General features: G+C 36.2%; 1 protein-coding gene and 1 long non-coding RNA gene across 12 annotated transcripts in view; both read left to right on the forward strand.

The window, feature by feature from the left end:
• Positions 1–20,770, forward strand: part of DLG1 (discs large MAGUK scaffold protein 1) — a 241,778-nt gene that overhangs the window by 159,954 nt on the left and 61,054 nt on the right. For all 11 annotated transcript variants that reach the window (XM_081831903.1, XM_081831904.1, XM_081831902.1 and 8 more), the window contains 2 exons: positions 3,098–3,218; positions 8,519–8,675. In XM_081831903.1, coding sequence (XP_081688029.1) covers positions 3,098–3,218; positions 8,519–8,675 — 278 coding nt within the window. The remainder of the gene's footprint in view (positions 1–3,097; positions 3,219–8,518; positions 8,676–20,770) is intronic.
• LOC145723664 (uncharacterized) lies at positions 8,683–18,556 on the forward strand. Its single transcript, XR_014148900.1, has 2 exons — positions 8,683–11,493; positions 11,710–18,556. It is a non-coding gene; the product is annotated as an uncharacterized LOC145723664 (long non-coding RNA).

The following is a 20,770-nucleotide window of genomic DNA, read 5'->3' on the forward strand; positions in this document are numbered from 1 at the left end:
CACCTCTCTGCTTACCTTGCTCATCTGTTTTTGCATACTCTCTATCCACTTGAGCCATTAGCATGTTAATCATTGTTGTTTTATTTTTTTTTTTAGAAAGAGACAGAGAGCAGGGGGGAGGGGCAGAGGGTGAGGGAGAAAGAGTCTCAAGCAGACTCCACACTGAGCACCAGCCCAACTTGGGGCTTGATCTCATGATGCTGAGATCACGACCTGAGCCAAAACGAAGAGTTGGACGCTTAACTAACTGCGCAACCCAGGCACCCCTAATTGTTGTTCTAAATTCCTGGTCTGATATTCCAACATTGCTGCTATATCTGAGTCTGTTCTCATGCTTGCCCTGTCTCTTCCAACTGTGTTTTTGCCTTTTATTATGTCTTGTAATTTTTTCCTGATAGCCAGGCATGATGTACTGGGTAAAAGGAACTGCTGTAAATAGGCCATTAGTAATGTGATGATAAGGTGTTGGGGAGGGAAAGTGTTCCTAGTCCTGTGATCAGGTCTCAAGTCTTTTAATGAGTTTGCACCTCTGGAATGTAAGCTACACAGTGCTTCTCAGTATTCTCGCTTCCTCCCTTAGGTGGGATAGGATGACTAGAGTGGACTGGAGTTATTTCCCTTACCCCAGGTCACTGGTCTCTGATAAAACCCTAGCAGGCTAGGCTTTGATAATTTCTCCTGAGAGTAGACTCTGTTATGAAAAACAGAATGCTCTTGTGTATTTCAAAATGGTTTGTTTTCCCTTCCTCCTGTCAGCAGCACAAGATTTTTCTCTACTATTCACTGTGAGAGCCTGGTAGAGATCCAGGAGGTAAAACTCAAAAATGTGTCGGCTCCCCCAGTAACAGGATCCCTCAGGCGTGTTTTGGGTTTTGGGGAGGGGTTGTTTGGTTTTGGGGGTTTTTTTTCCTTCAGTTTACCATATTATTTTATTTTTTTTATTATGTTCAGTTAGCCACTGTATAGTATATAATTAGTCCTTGATGCAGTGTTCAGCAATTCATTAGTTAAGTATAACACCCAGTGCTCATCACAGCACCTGCCCTCCTCAATACCCATCACCCTTTTACCCCATCTGCCCACCCTCTTCCCCTCTGAAACCCCCAGTTTGTTCCTCAGGATCTGTAGTCTCTCATGGTTCATCTCCCTCTCTGATTTCTCTGCCTTTGGATTTCCCTCCCTTCCCCTGTGGTCCTCCATGCTATTGCTTGTGTTCCACATATGAGCGAAACCATATAATAATTGTCTTTCTCTGTTTGACTTACTTCACTTAACATAATCCCCTCCAGTTCCATCCATGTCGATGCAAATGGTGGGTATTCATTGTTTCTGATGGCTGAATAATATTCCATTGTGTAGATATACCACATCTTCTTTATCCATTCATCTGTTGAAGGGCTTCTCGGCTCCTTCCACAGTTGGGCTATTGTGGACATTGCTGCTGTGAACATTGGGGCACAGGTGCCCCTTTTTCTCACTACATCTGTATCTTTGGGGTAAATACCCAGTAATGCAATTGCTGGGTCATAGGGTAGCTCTATTCTTAATGTCTTGAAGAACCTCCATACTGTTTTCTAGAGTGGCTGTACCAACTTGCATTCCTACCAACAGTGTAAGAGGGTTCCCCATTCTTCACATCCTCGCCAACATTTGTTGTTTCCTGTTTTGTTAATTTTTGTCATTCTAACTGGTGTAAGGTGGTATCTCATTGTGATTTTGATTTGTATTTCCCTGATGGCTAGTGATGTTGAGCATTTTTTCATGTGTCTGTTAGCCATTTGTACATCTTTTTTGGAGAAGTGTCTGTTCATGTCTTCTGCCCATTTTTTGACTGGGTTATTAGTTTTTTGAGTGTTGAGTTTGAGAAGTTCTTTATAGATCTTGGATATCAGCCCTTTATCTGTAATGTCCTTTGCAAATATCTTCTCCCATTCTGTGGGCTGCCTCTTAGTTTCGTTGACTGTTTCCTTTGCTGTGCAGAAGCTTTTTATCTTGATGAAGTCCCAGAAGTTCATTTTTGCTTTTGTTTCACTTGCCTTTGGAGACATGTCTTAAAAGAAGTTACTGTGGCCGATGTGGAAGAGCTAATTGCCTATGTTCTCCTCTAGGATTTTGACGGATTCCTGTCTCACATTGAGGTCTTTCATCCATTTTGACTTTATCTTTGTGTATGGTGTAAGGGAATGGCCCAGTTTCATTTTTCTATATGTAGCTGTCCAATTTTCCCATCACCACTTATTGAAGAGACTGTCTTTTTTCCATTGGATATTTTTTCCTGATTGTCAAAGTTGACCATAGATTTGAGGGTCCATTTCCCCAGGAGTGTTTTTACTGGCCCATACTGAACCTCCAGCAATTTGCCAGTTACAGTTCAGGTTTCTCTACCCCAACACTAGTTCCCACTGAGGTTTCTGCTGTGGTAAGTTATAATTCTCTGTGTTCACCTACGATTTTCTCCAATTTGGGGGGCAGGAGTTTGCCCTGTCATCCCCCTTATCTTAAGGATCTAAGAAGAGTTACTGAATTTTTAGTTTGTTTAGCTTTTTAGTTGTTGTTAGAACAGAGAGTGATGACTTCCAAGCTTCTTATATGCCAAACTGGAAGCCGGAAGTCCCTTAATTTATTGTAATATTTTCAAGCATAATCTTAGCCTATTTTTAAGTTTTTGGTTTTCATTATTTACAATTAAACTTGAAGTAATAGAAATTTTTTTAAACTTAACCTGCAAAATGACATCACAAAAATTAAGTTACTGTACTTTAGATTTTGTATTATAGTCTTTTCTAGGACAGTCTTTTAAATGACCTTTCCTGGATTTCACTGTGCAAATCAGTTAATGTAAAACTACTTTTTAGTTCTGTTTTCTCAAGAGAAACCAAATAGTATAAGTTTGCTTTACTGATCTGAATATCTATACTAGTTTTTACCTGGAAACTTGAGCTTGTCTAATTTTTTTACCTGGTAAGTCTTTTCTACGAACTTACGTAAATAAGCGGATATGAATTATACATTAACTAACCTTAAAATTGATAATCACAAATGCAGTACTGAATGGCTCATTTCACTTAAAGTGCTTTTTACTTTCTTTCTTTTGAAGCTTCTTCTCAACCTGTTGATAACCATGTTAGCCCATCTTCCTATTTGGGCCATACACCAGCATCACCAGCCAGATACTCACCTGTTTCAAAAGCAATGCTTGGAGATGATGAAATTACAAGGTAAGGAACTGAACATTTGTCTTTCTTAAAAAAAGCCAACTGTTAGAAGGAGTTATAATCAGTTTTCAGCCACAGTTTTCAGGACTAAAAAATTTTACTGATAGATAATGAACTTAAACCTTAATTTTTTTCATTGGAGGGTTCATTGAAGAGGCTGAAATATAAAAATGTTTTATATTCCAAATCACTGCCCTTTTTAAAAACATATTACTTATTTTTCAGGAATGGTGCCCTTTTTAAAAACATATTACTTATTTTTCAGGAATGGTTAATTGTTCTTAGAAATTAGCATAGGTAAAACTGAGTTAAGAATATACATATGTATATTTAAAACTAACTTTTCATATATTCCTATTTGTTATAGCAATCATTTGATTCATGTTTAGAATTCAACAAGTGATATTTTCTTTGCTTAATATTTATGTTTGATAACCTCACTCCTAAAATTTACCTTGATCTGACTTTACTGTTTTAAAAAGTTTGTAGGGGCACCTGGGTGGCTCAGTCGGTTAAGCATCTGCCTTCAGCTCAGGTTATGATCCCAGGGTTCTGGGATCAAGCCCCGCATCAGGCTCCCCGCTCAGCGGGAAGCCTGCTTCTCCCTCTCCCTCTGCCCGCTGCTCTGCCTGCTTGTCCTCTCTCTCTCTCTCTGTCAAATAAATAAATAAATAAATAATCTTTAAATAAAGTTTGTAAATCTGTCTTTTTATTCCCAAAGAACTCTTAAGTAGGTGGGAAAAAATAAGTGAAAAGTATTTTAGATCTTTTTCACGATTTAATATAGTAATAGATGTTACATTTATGCAGATTGCTCTATAATTTGTACAAGTGTTTCATATTATAACATTTAACATTAAATGTCTGCTGATTAATGTCTATTTTATGTTTTTATTAATTGCATTGTTGACATTATTATTTTGAACTTTCAAAATTATAATTACTCTTTCAGACTCCTGACTCTAGGAGTCTTAAAGAGATCATTAAGGTCAGGTAGGAAAGAATATTCATCTATGTCCTTTTTTTTCAAGAGTTAGCATTACTGGACGCCTGGGTGGCTCAGTTGGTTAAGCGACTGCCTTAGGCTCAGGTCATGATCCTGGAGTCCCTTGATCGAGTCCCGCATCGGGCTCCCTGCTCAGCGGGGAGTCTGCTTCTCCCTCTGACCCTCCCCCCTCTCATGTGCTCTCTCTCATTCTCTCTCTCTCAAATAAATAAATAAAATCTTTAAAAAAAAAAAAAAGAGTTAGCATTACTGAAAACTTAATTTATAAATATGTGCTCAGTAATTGTGTTTGGAGTGAAAATTAGCAGAAAAAACAGTGTTTGTGGTTATTTCTTTGTCATATGAATTTTCAAGGCTGTTAGTCTTTAGGCTGTGCTCCTGTACTGATCTGTCATGGCTTTGTTGTTGTTTTCTAGTAGTGCCAATTTATAGAAGTAAAGAGGAAAAATAGTTAATGGCTTATCTAGCCTTTAATTTCTACATATTTTTCAAACTAAAAAGTATGTTATATTGGTGTCTTCATTTTTGCTGTTCCCCATCTTTTTTCATTACATATCTTTTCTCTAGAATATTGTATTGGACTTTTTTAGTATTACACAAGTCTACCTGTCTTCTCTACTTTTCTGTGAAAATCAGGTGGTTGATCACTGCATATGCCTTCCTAAAACATGTGTTTTATCACTCCCTTTTGATAATTACACAACTTTGCCCAGATATGAAGTACAAAAATCTTTACCCTCATATTAGAAGTTCTCCACAATTTGACCCTAAGCAGTCTTTCAGAGGTTATCTCACGTTACCAATTTAAAAAAAGGAAAAGAGGGCACCTGGGTGGCTCAGTTGGTTAAGCGTCTGCTTTCAGCTCAGGTCATGATCTCAGGGTCTTCCTGGGATCCAGCCCTGTGTCAGGCTCCGTGCTCAGTAGGGAAGCCTGCTTCTCCCTTTCCCTCTGCCCCTATTCGTGTGCTTTCTCACTCACTCACTCTGTCTCTCAAATAAATAAGTAAAATCTTTAAAAAACAAATAAAATAATATAAAATAAAAAAGGAAAAGAAAAGAAATTCCAACATACAGAAAATTGATAATTCTAAAGTTCATTTTTTTAACAGCTTTATTGAGCTATGATCCACATATCATACACTTCTCTCATTTAAAATGTAAACTCAAAATTTTTTTTGTATATTACATTATTTTTTTTTAAGGAATTTTTTTTAAAGATTTTATTTATTTGACAGAGAGAAAGAGTACAAGCAGGGGGAGCGGCAGGGAGAGGGAGAAGCAGGCTCCTGCTGAGCAGAGAGCCTGATGCGGGGCTCGATCCCAGGACCCTGGGATCATGACCTGAGCTGAAGGCAGACGTTTAACCAACCACCTGGGCCACCCAGGTGCCCCACATTATTAATTTTTTTAAACGTGCGATTCATTGGCATTAATTGCATTCCCTACATTAGGAAATCATCACCACTATCTATTTCCAGAACCTTTTTGCCACCTCAAACAAACAAAATTAAGCAGTAATTCCCATTTCCCTCTCCTCCCAGTCCCTGGTAACCTCTAGTCTAGTGTACTTTGTGTCCTGTACATTTGCCTATTCTAGATTGTTCATATAAGTATAATCTTACAACTCTTTTGTGTCTGACTTCTTTCATTTAGCATAGTGTTTTCAAGATTCATCCATGTTGTGTAGCATGTATCAAAACTTCATTCCTGGGGTGCCTGGGTGGCTCAGTCAGTTAAGCGTCTGCCTTTGACCCAGGTTATGATCCCAGAGTCCTGGGATGGAGCCCTGCATCGGGCTCCTTGTTTAGCAGGGAGACTGCTTCTCCTTCTACCTCTGCCTGCTGCTCCCCCCCTGCTTGTGTGCTCTCTCTCTGTCTCTCTGTCAAATAAATAAATAAAATCTTTAAAAAAAAAAAAGTCTTCATTCCTTATGTAAGCTGAAAATACTCCATTATGTGTATATACCACATTTTACTTATCCATTCATCTGTTGATGGACATTTGGCTTATTTCCACCTTTTGGGTATTGAGAATAATGCTCTGATAAACATTGGCTTGCACGTATCTGCTTGCGTCCTTGTTTTCACTTCCTTTGAATATATACTGAGGAGTGGAATTGCTGAGTCACACAGTCAATGTATGTTTACATTTATGAGGAACCATTTGTTCTTTATAGCATCCACACCATTTTACATTCCCACCATCAATATATGAGGGTTCCAGTTTCTCCACAACCTCACCAATACTTGTTTTTTCTCTTCCGTTTTGTTTTATAGCCATTGTAGTAGGTGGGATGTATCTCGTGATTTTCATGCATTTCTCTAATGACTAATAATGTTGAACATCTTTTCATGTGCTTATGTTATTTGAAAAACCAGAATTTATTTTCCTCTGAAATACTGCTGGATTTTAGCAGAATATTTTATTATTTATATAAAATTTATATTTATATAAAACTAATTCATATATATGTGTGGCTTTTTGCTTCATACAAATATATTTTTTTATTTTCAAGTTTTTATTTAAATTCCAATTAGTTAGCACACAGTGTAATGTTAGTTTCAGGTGTAGAATTTAGTGATTCATCACTTACAAAAAACACCCAGGGCTCATCACAAGTGCCATCCTTAATACCCATCACCCATTTAACCCATCCCCCCTCCCACTTCCTCCATATATGTTTTAAAGTAGTAGAAACCCTAAACTGTGAGTCCATCATCTAACAGTGAAATAAAACATCAATATAGTGTAACCTGTTTTGTGCCCTGATCTATCCTGCCTCTCCTACACTGCCTCACCAAGTGAACTATTTTCCTGAATTTGGATTTATTATTCCATTTTTTTATATATATGTATATGTGTTTAATATTTTCTAAACAATTATTTGGTTTTGCTGTATTTGATAAGAAAGTATAATTTTGTTAACCCTGTAAGGGAACTGGCAAAGCTGATTAGTGATGAAAACCTATGTATGACTAGAAAATGCCAGTTTAGGTTTTTAGCAAGTACTTAAGATTAATTCCACATTATATGGAAGGATCCCTAAAATTCATTTTTTAAAAATATTTACCTTTGGGGGCGCCTGGGTGGCTCAGATGGTTAAGCATCTGCCTTCTGCTCAGGTCATGATCCAAAAGTCCTGGGATTGAGCCCCGCCCACATTGGTCTCCCTGCTCAGCAGGGAGTCTGCTTTTCCCTCTCCCTGCCGCTCCCCCTGCTTGTGCGCGCGTGCTCTCTCTCTCTCTCTGTCAAATAAATAAAATCTTTTAAAAAAAAAAATTACTTCTGTTAAGCCTTTTGTTACCAATAGCTTTTTGAAATGTTCTAGAAAAATCCAGTTAAATTTTTATTTTTTTGAAAGATTTTATTTATTTATTTGAGAGAGAGAGAGAGAGAGAGAGAGAGCACAAGACAGGGGAGCGGGAGAGGGAGAAGCAGACTCCCTGCCGAGCAGGGAGCCCGATGCGGAACTCGATCCCGGGACTCCAGGATCATGACCTGAGCCAAAGGCAGTCACTTAACCAGCTGAGCCACCCAGGCGCCCCGTCCAGTTAAATTTTTAAAATATTTACCAAATATGGTACATTCTAATTTCAAATGATATTCTGTATCTCATCATACCTGCTGCTGGAATTTTCATGGTCTTACCAGAGGTATAAATGGTATTCACACAACCATTTATAACTGGCAGCAAATGTTAAACACTAGTAGTGGTAAGCTATATTCTGATTTCAGAGATTTTAAAAAATAGGGGATGGGGGAGAAGGCTCATCTTAGAATGGGTGAACAGCAGAGAGAGAGAGAGATGGAAGTATGTGACTTAAGAAGTAAAAAATAATTATTTTATATAAAAAGTTTAGAGATGGGCAGTTCCAGCAATTGTGTAGCAACCCTTAGGTCCATGGTGTCTCTGGGATTCTTCTGGTCTTACCTTCATGGTTAGAATATGTCTAAATCAGTAATGGGATTTTACTGTTCATTTTTTGTGTGGGGGTTATTTTGGGTGGGGAAGGGAACAAAATGTGCTTTGTTTTTGTTACGGTCTATCTTTCCTTGGGAAATGACAATAAAATTTACCTTTATTTCTCAGAGGCCAAAATAGGGTCTTAGCCTCAACTTAGCAAAGAGGAATGAGATTGCTATGACTGGCTTAGGTTAGTCATGATTCATCCTTTTGAGGATCTAGCTTTCTTTATAGTGTGATAATATAAGAGTTATCAGTAGAGCATTCTCACTGATACAATGTCAAGTTCTGTATAAAATTTCTAAGGTGTTCAATATTTTCCTAATTTTTTAGGGAACCTAGGAAAGTTGTTCTTCATCGTGGCTCAACAGGCCTTGGTTTCAACATTGTAGGAGGTGAAGATGGAGAAGGAATATTTATTTCCTTTATCTTGGCTGGAGGACCTGCTGATCTTAGTGGAGAGCTCAGAAAAGGAGATCGTATTATATCGGTAGGATATGTTAATCAAATTATGTTTTTATTATTATAACTATGACCTGACCTATTATTAAAAGTTTTGTTTTTTACATCCTAAAGTTATGGGAGATATTTTGGTTGTTTTCTTACCATTTTGCAACTGAATTGTAGGATTGCAGTGTTGTCAGAGAACATGTTCTATAGGATAGATTTTCTTTTGATATTTGACTTACCTGTAAGCAGGTCAGTCTTTATAAATGTGCTTGAAGAAAGTATGTATTCTCTATTTGTTGACTGCAAGGTTATCTGTATGTTTATTTGTGTAGTGCAGATCTTCTTTATACTTTAACCTGTTGTCTGTTTGATCTATTATTAAAAGAAATTTTTTAAGCTTCTCAATGTGATGGTGGGTTTAGCAGTTTGTCCTTGCAGTGATGTTTAATTTTTATATCTTTGAAACTATATTATTAGATGCATCTAAGTTTAGAATCATTATTCCTTCCTGGTGAGTTAAAATTTTTTATCATTATGTAGTAATCCTCTTTATAGTAATGGTTTTTACCCTAGAAGCTATGTTGCCTGATATTAATATGGCTCTTTTTGGCTTGATATTTGCTTCATCAAATTATCTTTATTTCACCCTCACTTGTAAATATAATTCAGTGTAAAGTGCTAGGTTGACAGCTGTTGTCTATCAGTACTTTGAAGATACTGTTTTATGCTATCTGGCTTCTTTCATTGCTATTTACGAAGAAGATCTGCACTGTATCTTGTTTGCAAGTGATTTGGTTTGTTTTTCTTTTTTTCCACTGACTACTTTTTAAAGTCTCTTACTTTTTTTGGTATACTACAGTTTAACTAAAATGTGTTTATGTCTAGCATTTTATTTATTCTGTTTGGGATTCATTCTGCTTCCTGGATCAGAGGAGTCCTGTCTTTAATCAATTCTGGAATCTTAGCCAGTATTTTTTCAAATTTTGCCTTTCCCACATTGTGTGGATTCTGGCCTCCTTCAGTTCCTTTGAGAGGATATTATCTTTCTGTTCTGCATGTCTTTTAACCCCAATTTCATATTTATCAACTCTCTCTCCTTGTACTTAATTTCAGTCATATCTGTTTTCTAGTTCATAAATTTTCTTCGTCTGCTCTTTAAGCCAAAACTAATTTTTTAATTTCAGAGTACCCTTTGCTTTCTAGAAATTCTTTCTGGTTTTTTTTTCAGTCTGTCTTGGTGGTTTTTGTGGATTCTTTGTTATTTATAGTTTCTAATATTCTTTTAGATTTTTCCTCTATTTTATCTTAAGTGCTATAAGTAATAGTTGTATTTTTTGAAGCTTATAGGTAACTAATACATGTGACCTGTGATAAATTGTTTTATTCTAAATTTTACATTGTGAGTTTGTTTTCAGTAGTACTTGATAGAGTGATGGGAGAAAGAGAAAGAATAGATGGGGATGGGGGAAACCAGCCAAAACTGTACCTAACATGTAATGGCAACCCTGGACTAGAAAAACTAATAAAAATTCTAGGAAGCCACAGAGCAAGTCTTAACACCTGTCAACTCTTTCCCATTGGTCTTCACTGAGTGCTCAGATGCAATAAACCAAGGGTTGGGAACCAACAGAAGAGAACTGAGAAAAAAATCATTACTGAATCATACAAGGTACCTGCTCAATAAAAATAGGGGACCTTGGGCAGATCTGTGAAAACCAGCCCTGGGAACTCTGTACTTGAGCTGTTAAGATATAAGGGTTGGGGGGAGATAAGAGAGTTCAGAAAAAGCCCTCTGAGACTATGTGGACAGAGTGATACCTCCAAGACACAGCAAGCCTGGGACAGATCTTGAGAACAAAGAGAACTTAAAGCTGGCAGCAGGTTAATAAAGCAGACAGTTTTAAAAGTCAGTAGTTCGGCTACAAAACGCTAAGTGATCCTGGTAGTCTCCAGGATCTAGTGCTAATACTCCCACCTTACGTCCCTCAGGGGAAAACGTCTTAATCCTGCTCTCAGAACATCTGAAGCTAAACTTAATTAAAACTGCAATAAAATATAGTTGTAGTTCCCCCCACTGTTGTGGTCCAACACAAGGGTTGTTCCCTATTCTGGGATTAAATAGTACTTGTTTCAGCCTCTATTGTTATTTTATCTGAAATTGTCTATTTTACAATTAAAAAATTACAAAACATGCCAAAAAAGGAAGAAAAGAAAACTAGTTGTCAAGACAGAAAGCAGTCAATAGAATTAAATCAAGAGAAGGCTCAGATGTTCAATTTATCAAACACGGACTTGAAAATAAGTATGATAAAATCATGATGAGGATGAGGTGATGTTGATAAATACTAAAGAATACAGGAGTAAAGGTAGAAAATATGGATGAAAAGATTGGAGAATTTAGACAAAGACATCAATACTACAAAAAAGGATCCATGGAATGGCTAGAAATTTAAAAAAAAAACTGTCAAAAATGAAAATTTTATTTAAAAGACTTAATAACGCACTGGACTCAACAAAGGAAGGAATCCGTGAACTTGAGCATAAGACAAAGTTTCCAACCTGAAACTTAAGGAGCAGTGTGTAGAATTTGGGAAGAAAAAGCAGACCAGAGCATCCAAGATCTATGGAACAGCATCAATCTAATAAAGAGGAGACAGAATCTCTGAAAACATAATGACTATTTTCTAAAACTGATGAAAAATACCAACCCACAGGTCTATGAAGCTCAGCAAACAAGACGTAGATATACTAGAAAGCTACACTAAAGAGCACTTGTTAAAAGCAGTCTTAGAAACAACACATTACCTACATAGGAACAATACAAATGACAACTGACTTCTCGATAGAAATATTAGAAGGCGGGCGCCTGGGTGGCTCAGTTGGTTAAGCGACTGCCTTCGGCTCAGGTCATGATCCTGGAGTCCCGGGATCGAGTCCCACATCGGGCTCCCTGCTGAGCAGGGAGTCTGCTTCTCCCTCTGACCCTCCCCCCTCTCATGCTATCTCTATGTCATTCTCTCTCTCAAATAAATAAATAAAATCTTTAAAAAAAAAAAAAAAAGAAATATTAGAAGGCAAAGCCAACTGAAAGATATCTTTAAAGTGCTTAAGGAAAAAACTGTAAATCTAGAATCCTATATCCAGTGAAATTATTTAAGAGAAATGAAGTTGAAATAAAGACATTTTCAAACAGACAAGCAGCTTAGAGAATTTGTCCCTTGCAAACCTACAAGAAATACTAGAAGAAATTGTTCTGGTTAAGGAGAAATTATATCAGATGAAACCCTAGATCTGCAGAAGGAAATTAAGAACAACAGAAGGGGTACCTGGATAAATATAAAATATACATTTTTTAATTTTTTAAAAAATAATTGTACATATTTGGTAAGACTATTAGCTATTTAAAACAAAAATAATTGCATTATATACTAGGGGTTATTGACATACAGAAGTAAAATATAAGGGCACTAGAGCACAAATTGATAGGGAAAATGGAATTATACTAGTGTTTCTCATAGTTTGTGAAGTGATATAAAATTATTTGAAAATAGACTGTGAGATCTTATATTTACATGTCATTATTTCTGGAGGAAGCCCTAGAAATACTCCCAAGAGCTGTAGTTTTAAAAATTCAATACAGGGAATAAAGTGAAATATGAAAAAAATACATGCTGCTTATAAACAGAGGCAGAAAAGGAGGGAAAAAAAGAGGAAGTAAAAAGCAATATGAAGATGTGAGATTGAAATCCAACTCTGTTAGTATCTGCATTGCAGTTAACACTCTTAAGATGCAGAAATTATTAGCTTGGTTCAAAAAAAACCAAGACCCAAATATATACTCTTCACCAGAAATTCACTTTAAATATATAAAGACTCATATGTTCTAAGTAAGAGAGTAGAAGAAAGTAAACTATATAAACAAAATATGAAAGATGGTGTGACATACTCCTGTGAGGCAAAATACACTTCAAGACAAATAGTATTATTGATAGATTTTTTTATAATGATGAAAAACATTATTTAATCATGAAGACATAACAGTGTTCAGTGTGCATGTGCCTAATAATTCATTCAAAATACATGAAGCAAAAATTGCCAGAACTAAGGAAAGAAATGGAAAAATCTACAATCAAGTTGGGGATTTAAACACCTTCTTCCATAATTGATAGAATAAGTAGACAAAAGAAAAAAGAAATTTGTGTCCTTATCACTCATCATCTACAAAAATTAATTCGAAATGGATGATAGAACTAAATTTCTAGGGGCACCTGGGTGGCTCAGATGGTTAAGCGTCTGCCTTCGGCTCAGGTCATGATCTCAGGGTCCTGGGATCGAGCCCCGCATCGGGCTCCCTGCTCCGCGGGAAGCCTGCTTCTCCCTCTCCCACTCCCCCTGCTTGTGTTCCCTCTCTCGCTGTGTCTCTCTCTGTCAAATAAATAAATAAAATCTTAAAAAAAAAAAATCAGTCTTAAGGGTTTTCTGTATTTCGTGACAGTGTCTACACTACATTTGCAGTTGTCAGACTCTTAACTGTAAGCTAAAAAGATGACTTTATTGAAGGTAAATTATGCCTAAATAAAAGGAGATACAGGTGATCCTTGAACAACACGGGGTTGAACTGCATGCGTCCACTTATATGCAGATTTTTTGGATAAATACAGTCTAGTATACTAAATGTATTTTCCTTATGATTTTCTTTTTAAGATTTATTATTTGAGAGAGAGAGAGAAAGCACATGAGTGAGGGGAGGAGCAGAGGGAGAAGGAGACAGTCAGACTTTCCACTGAGCAGGCAGCCTGATGGGATGGCAGGGCTCAACCTGAGCTGAAATCAAGAGTCAGACACTTAACTGACTAAGGCAGGTGCCACCCCCGCCCCCATGATTTTCTTAATAACATTTTCTGTAGTTTATTGTAAGAATAAAGTATATAATACATACACAATTGGTAAGACTTCTAGTCAACAGTAGGCTATTATTAGTTAAGATTTTGAAGAGTCAAAAGTTATATGTGGATTTTTAACTGTGGAGGGCCAGCATATATCCCATATCTCACCCAGTTGAATGGCTAAAAAAAAAAAAATTGATGACAAACATTGGTGAGGATGTGGTGCACTGGTAGCTCTCATTCATTACTGTTGGGCATATTGTACAGTCACTACAAGAATTTTGGGGGAAGTTTTTGAGAAATTAAACATACAACTAACCTTATCACCCAGATTTTACCCAAGAAATCATGTCTACAGAAACACTTAACAGAAATGTTCATAACAGCATTATTAATAATAATTTAGATCTGGAAATGACTCAAGTGTCCATCAATAGTCAAGTAGCTAAATAAGTTGGAGTACATTTATACAATATAACGCTTACCAATAAATAACAAACTACTGAAACACAGCAGCATAGATAACACTAAAGAACATCACATTGAGTAAAAACACATACAGTAAGATTCCAGTTACATGATAATCATGAGTAGACAATAATTTCTAGTGAGAGAAGTCAGTGGTTGCTGGTGATTATATTGATTATAAAGAGGTATGATGGAAATTTCTGAGTTGGATGATGGAAAATGTATATATCTTGTTTGCATTTGTGGTTTCATGTGTGTATACAGTTGTTGAAAATTCTTTCAACTGAACTGTTCAAATTTTTACATTTTATTGCTTGTAATTTCATGCTGTAATTTAAATTTTTTAAATAAGTTATAGTGTGATAAGGACAAATTGGTGGAAAGGAATGAATTTGTTAAAAATAAATGTTAGACTAATTAGCTAGTTGTTTGGGGGAATAAAATTAGCTTAGAGCCTTACTTCACACTTTGTGTCAAAATAAATTTTCAGTTGGCTTAGAGTTAGGTGCAAAATATTCAAAGCAAAAATAGATGTTTTTTTAAATTGTCCATGTGGGACAATTTTATATGGGTCACTGACATACTGCTACAGTATGTTAGACTGACCAACGCAAACTCGTTCACCCAGAACTTTCCCAGCTTTAGTGCTGAAAGCCCCATGTCTGGAAATGCCTTTAGTCTTGATTTTAAAACTGAAAATCCAAGACAGTCCAGGCCACTTGCTCACCCTAATGTGAGTGTAAGTTACATACAGCCTTATGTTAGGCTATATGCATCAATAGCCTTAACATTTTAATGCTTACTAAACTTCTCCAGGGAAGTAGCCTGAGAGCAGTAGGAAAAACCTCAAGAGGAAAACATGAAAAAAGATACTCAAAACTAAAAGAAAAGCCTGTTAGTCAGGAACAAACTAATTTAAGTACCTCATTAGACAAAATTTAGCTATTTTCAGTCTTCATCTTGAATCAGGATCACTTCAAGGCCTTGTTAAAAAACAGATTCTTAGACCCCATCCCTGAAGTTTCCAATTCAGTATGACTTGGGTAGGATCTAAAATTCTATATTTCTAACAAGTTTTCATGAGATACTGATGTTGCTGCTCTGGGGACTTTAAACTACTATTCTAAAGACCATCCCTCTTATTGGTGTTCTTAATGATAGCCCACATCACTGAGAAAAGTATAAATAAGTTACTTGGGAAAGCATGGAAATAAATCATAGGTTTTATAAAATATTCTTTCTGATAAATTTAATTTTGTTGAAGAAAGAAGCTTTTGAAATCAAGATTCATTACATATATAGAACACTGTAGTTTTCAGTATGGTATAAATTAGGTATTACAGTTATTCCAGTTATGAGAAGTATGATGTAGAATACAATTTATGTTTGCTAAAAATTTAGATTCATAGAATCTTAGAATCACAAGTGACCCAAAAGACTTCTCTCCTCTATAAAGAAAGTGAGAAAAGTAGCCAAAATTGTCAAAATGAAGTTGTTCAGAACTCTGGAATTTAACCAAAGGCTTGCAGCAATTCAGGAAGTTTATGCCAAAAAAAAAGCTAAATCTTCATAAGAGGGAGCTTTTGGAGTATTAACTTGCTTACGTCCCATCCTCTGCTCTCCAGCATCACATTAGTCTTGAGAAATAGTCCATTTATAGTGAAAATCAGTAACCTCACAGCCACTAGAGAGCAAGATGCAAGTAGAACTTTCAGAGCGTCTTTCCCAGATAATTGTCATAATTTGACCTGTCTGGTGGTTCTTTAAGAACCCATTTGCAAAGCTCTCTGTTTTGACCTGAATCAGAGCTCCACTAATGCAAAAGCCTTTTTCCCTGGGGTATTTGTCAAAACAGTTATAGGCACATATGACTGCCTGAGACATTGGGTAATAGTTGAAGCAAACAGTATATTAATCAAAAGCTTAAAAGGATAAACTGGGGAATGAGTCTCCATTAAGGCCTTTGAAAAACTCTGACATAGTCCTTGGACTCTAGGAAGACACATGTATGTTCTGGACACTGCATATTCAGGAAAGACCTGAAAAGGTCCTAACCTCTCACCTCTGACTGATCATGAGGCTCTGGGTGGACAGGAAGTGACAAGGCAGAGTTATCAGTTGCCTAGCTGTGTTTTGAAGGCATTACCCAACATGTAAACAGAGCCCTTCAGCAAAGAGTCCAGGCATTAAACAAAATCTCTTTCCAGTCATTAACTGACCACCAAGCTAACCAGGCAGAGACTTCATTGGCAAACACATCAAAAAATACAAATTTCATAGAAATTTCACCAAAACCAGAAAAGTCACCAAAACCGACTATCGTAAGCCACAACAATAACAAGCCCTGGGCAGGAGGACATATCTGATTTCTAGAGTTGCTACATTATATTATTTTAAGTGTCTAGTTTTCCACAAAAAAATCATGAGACATGCAGATAAACAAGAAAATGTGGCCTATACACGGGGCGGGGAAAGCAGTCAATAGAAACTGTCCCTGAGGAAGCAGAACATTGGATTTACTAAACCAAGACATTAAATCAGATATTTTAAATATGTTCAAAGAACTAAATAATGAAAGGAAAAATAAAGGAACAATATCTCAGCAGGTAGAGAATACCAATAAAGAGATTTCTATTATAAAGAAGAACCAAATAGAAACTCTGGAGTTGAAAGATACAATAACTAAAAAGCAGAAGTGCTCTAGACAAACTCAACAACAGCTATGAGCTAGCAGAAGAAAAAATCAGCAAACTTGAAGATACATCTCTTGAGATTATCCAGATGAAGAACAGAAAAAATAAAAATAAAAAAATTAAGAGCCTCAAAACCTTGTGGGGATATCATCAAGTGTATAGCATATACGTAATGAAGTCACAGAATGACAGGAGAGCTAGGAAGTGCCAGAAAGATTGAGTAAATAATGACTGAAAACTTTCAAAATGTGATGGAAAAATATTGTACCACATCTGAGAAGCTTAGTGATGCACTCCAAGTAGAATAAATTTGAAGAGATCCATACCGTGCACATATCATAATCCAACTGTCAAAAGACAAATATTGAATCTTGATAGTAGAGAGAAATGATTCATTACATATAGGGAATCTTCAATAATATTAACAGTGATTTCTCATCAAAAACCATGGAAGCCAGAAGACAGTAGGATGACATACTCAAAGTTCTGAAAGAAAAAAAGTTATAACCAAGGATTCTATATCCAGGAGCAAAACTATCCTTCAGAAATAACAAATCAAGACATTCCCAAGTAAACAAAAGCTGAGGAAGTTCATCTCTAGTAGATTTGTCCTGCAAGAAATACTAAAGGGAATCCTTCAGACTAAAATAAAAGGACAGTAGACAGTAACCTAAATCCATATGAAGAAATAAAGAGTGTTATTAAAGGTAACTACATAGATAAATGTAATACAGTAGAAGTGTATTTTTTGTTTGTAACTCCTTTTTTCTCCTGATTCAAAAGACAACTGAATAAAGCAATAATTTAAATCTGTGCTGATAGGCACACATTTTAAAAAGATGTAATTTATGTGACAATAGTATCACAAGGCAGGTAGAGGGCACAGAGTTTTATATACCAATGAAATTAAGATGGTATAATCCAAAGTGTAGAACACTATGTTAATTATAATCCAGAGATAAATAGCTGAAAATACATATAATAAACAAGGGAGTTAAAATGGTACACTAGAAATTATCTGTTTAACAAAAGAAGGTAGAAATGGAGGAATGAAGGAACAGAAAAGATATCAGACATGAAAAAAACAAATAGCAAAATAGATGACACAAATCTTTTTCAATAACTACATTAAATGTAAATGAATTAAACACTCTAATTAAAAGACAGATATTAACAGGGTAGATTTAAAAAAAAAAAAAGAAAAGAAAACAGGATCCGGGGTGCACCTGGGTGGCTGAGTCAGTTGATCGTCTGACTCTTGGTTTTGGCTTAGGTCACAATCTCAGGATCGTGAGATCGAACCCTGTGTCGGGCTCCGTGCTCACTGGGGAGTCTGTTTGAGTCTCCCTCTGCCTCTACCCCTACCCACCTTGCATGTGCATGCACGTGCTTTCCCTCTCTCTTAAATAAATCTTTAAAAAAAACAGGATCCAACTATATGCTGTCTGTGACAGACACATTTTAGATTCAAAGACAGTGGTTTACTTTTCAACAAAGATTAAAACTAAAAGGTTGGAAAGGATATACTATACAGGCAGTAATCAGGAAACACCTGGAGTGACTATACTGATGTCATAAAAAGAAAACTAAGATAAAAATTGTTACTAAAGGCAAAGTACATTTTATAATGTATATGTTCTATAGATTATATATGATATAGTATATATTGTATATATTATATCATTGTTGATGAATTTCTTGAAAGACATAAACTATTGAAACTGACTCAAAAAGAAATTGAAAATCCGTATAGACCTATAACAATTAGAGACTGAATTGATAAAACATTTCACAAAGGTAAGAGCCCAGGACCAGATGGTTTCACTGGTACAGTCTACTAAACATTTAAAGAATTAACACCAGTCATTCACAGACTTCCCCCAAAAAGGAATAGGCATGAAGAACACTTCCCAACTCATTCTAGGAGGACAGTATTGTTCTTTTATCAAACCAGACAAAGACATAATAGAAGGAGAAAACAACAAACCAATATTCCTTACATCCTTAGAGATGTAAAAATCCTCAACAAAATTGCAAACTGGAGACAGAATGAAAAAAAAACATTATATATACCAGAATTTAAAAAAGGACTATATACCATAACCAAGTGAAATTTATCCAAGAAATGAATGGTTGGTTCAGCATTAGAAAATTAATCAAAGTAAGCACTGTATTAATAGAGTAAAGGACATAAATGACACAATCATCTCAATAGACACAGAAAAAGCACTTCTTGAAACCAACACCATTACGTCTTTCCCTCTAAGATCATAAACAAGACAAGGGTGTCTACTTTTGTCACCTGTATTCAATATCATACTGGAGTTTTTAAACAGGGCAGTTAGGCAAGAAAAAGAAATAAAAGGCTTCCAGATTTAAAACAATGAAGGAAAACTATCTCTATTTGCAGATGTCATGATCTCTTATATACAGACAATCAGAAAATCCAGCAACAACAAAAAAGCTATTAGAGTTAATAGACAAGTTCAGCAAGTTTGCAGGACAGAAAACCACTGTACAAGAAACAGCTGTATTTCTATATACCAACATTGAACTACCCAAAAGTGAAATTAAGAAGGGGTACCTGGGTGGCTCAGTCGGTTGAGCATCCAACTCTTGATTTCCAGGGTCCTGGAATCAAGTGCCACTTCAGGCTCCTTGCTCAGCAGGGAGTCTGCTTGAGGATTCTCATTCTCTCCCTCTGCCTTGCACTCTTCACTCTCTCTCTCTCTCTCTCCCCCTCTGCCCTCCCCACTCCTTCCCTCTCCCCCCTTAAGATAAATAAGTCTTAAAAAAGAAATAAAGAAAGGAAACAGTTTCACTTATAAGAGTAAAACACCTAGGAATAAAGTTAAAATGCAGATAAAATGTGGAGTATCTATATGATAGAATATTATTCAGCCATAGTAAGTAATGGGACACTGATACATGCTACAACAAAGATGAACCATGAAAGCATGCTAAGTGAAAGAAGCTAGACACTAATGGCCACATATCATAGTATCCCATTTATTTAAAAAGGAAAGAATAGATAAATCCATGGAGACAGAAAGTAGATTAGTAGTTGCCAGGAGCTAAGGGAGAAGGGGAATGGCTGCTAATGGGTAGTGGGTTTCTTTTTGAAGTGATGAAAATGTTTGGAATTAGATCATAGTGCTAATTACACATCCTTTTGAAGGTACTAAGAACCACTGAATTGTACACTTCAAAAATGTGGGTTTTATGTAAATTTTTTAAGTGATAGTGTAAAAAAAGTGACCTTAAGGCTGTTTACACAAATATGTCTCTCAGTGCAAGGATTTCTTTTAAAATATCCTTGATAATGTATCTTCTATTAAAATGTTTGGTGATATTTTAGAAAGTTTTTATAATTTGTAGTCTTACTAAATTATTCTTTTTTGAATCTATACAAGATGTCCAGATCTTTTCTGTAGCAAAAAGATTTGCTGCTCAGGAATAATTCATTAAAAATTATAATCTTTTCAGGATGCTTGGGTGGCTCAAGTCGGTTAAACATCAGACTCTTGATTTTGGCTCAGGTCATGATCTCAGGGTCGTGGGATCGAGCCCTGTGTTGGGCTCTGAACTCAGCACAGAGTCTGCGTGCCCCTCTCTCTCCCCCTCTGCTTGCTCGCTCGCTCTCAGAGAAAGGAAGGAAGAAAGGAGGGAAGGAGATTTTTTTTTTTTTTAAAGATTTTCTTTATTTATTTGACAGAGAGAGACACAGCGAGAGAGGGAACACAAGCAGGGGGAGTGGGAGAGGGAGAAGCAGGCCTCCCGCGGAGAAGGGAGCCCGATGCGGGACTCGATCGATCCCAGGACCCTGGGATCATGACCTGAGCCGAAGGCAGACGTTTAACAACTGAGCCACCCAGGCGCCCTGAAGGAAGGAAGATCTTAAAGAAAAAAAGAATTATAATCTTTCCTGCAATTATCTATGAAAATTTATCTTCTTTTATATTTCTTCACTAATTTGTTTTTCAGGGAATTAGAAATTCTACTTTATGCTCAAAGTAAAACTATTTATACATTGTGTTGAGTTTTTTTTATAGCCTTCAGCTAGAAATTATCTCCAATAAAAGCACATT

Source organism: Leptonychotes weddellii, chromosome 1, assembly GCF_054177405.1.
Source record: "Leptonychotes weddellii isolate Sample4059 chromosome 1, ASM5417740v2, whole genome shotgun sequence".
Lineage (NCBI taxonomy): Eukaryota > Metazoa > Chordata > Mammalia > Carnivora > Phocidae > Leptonychotes > Leptonychotes weddellii.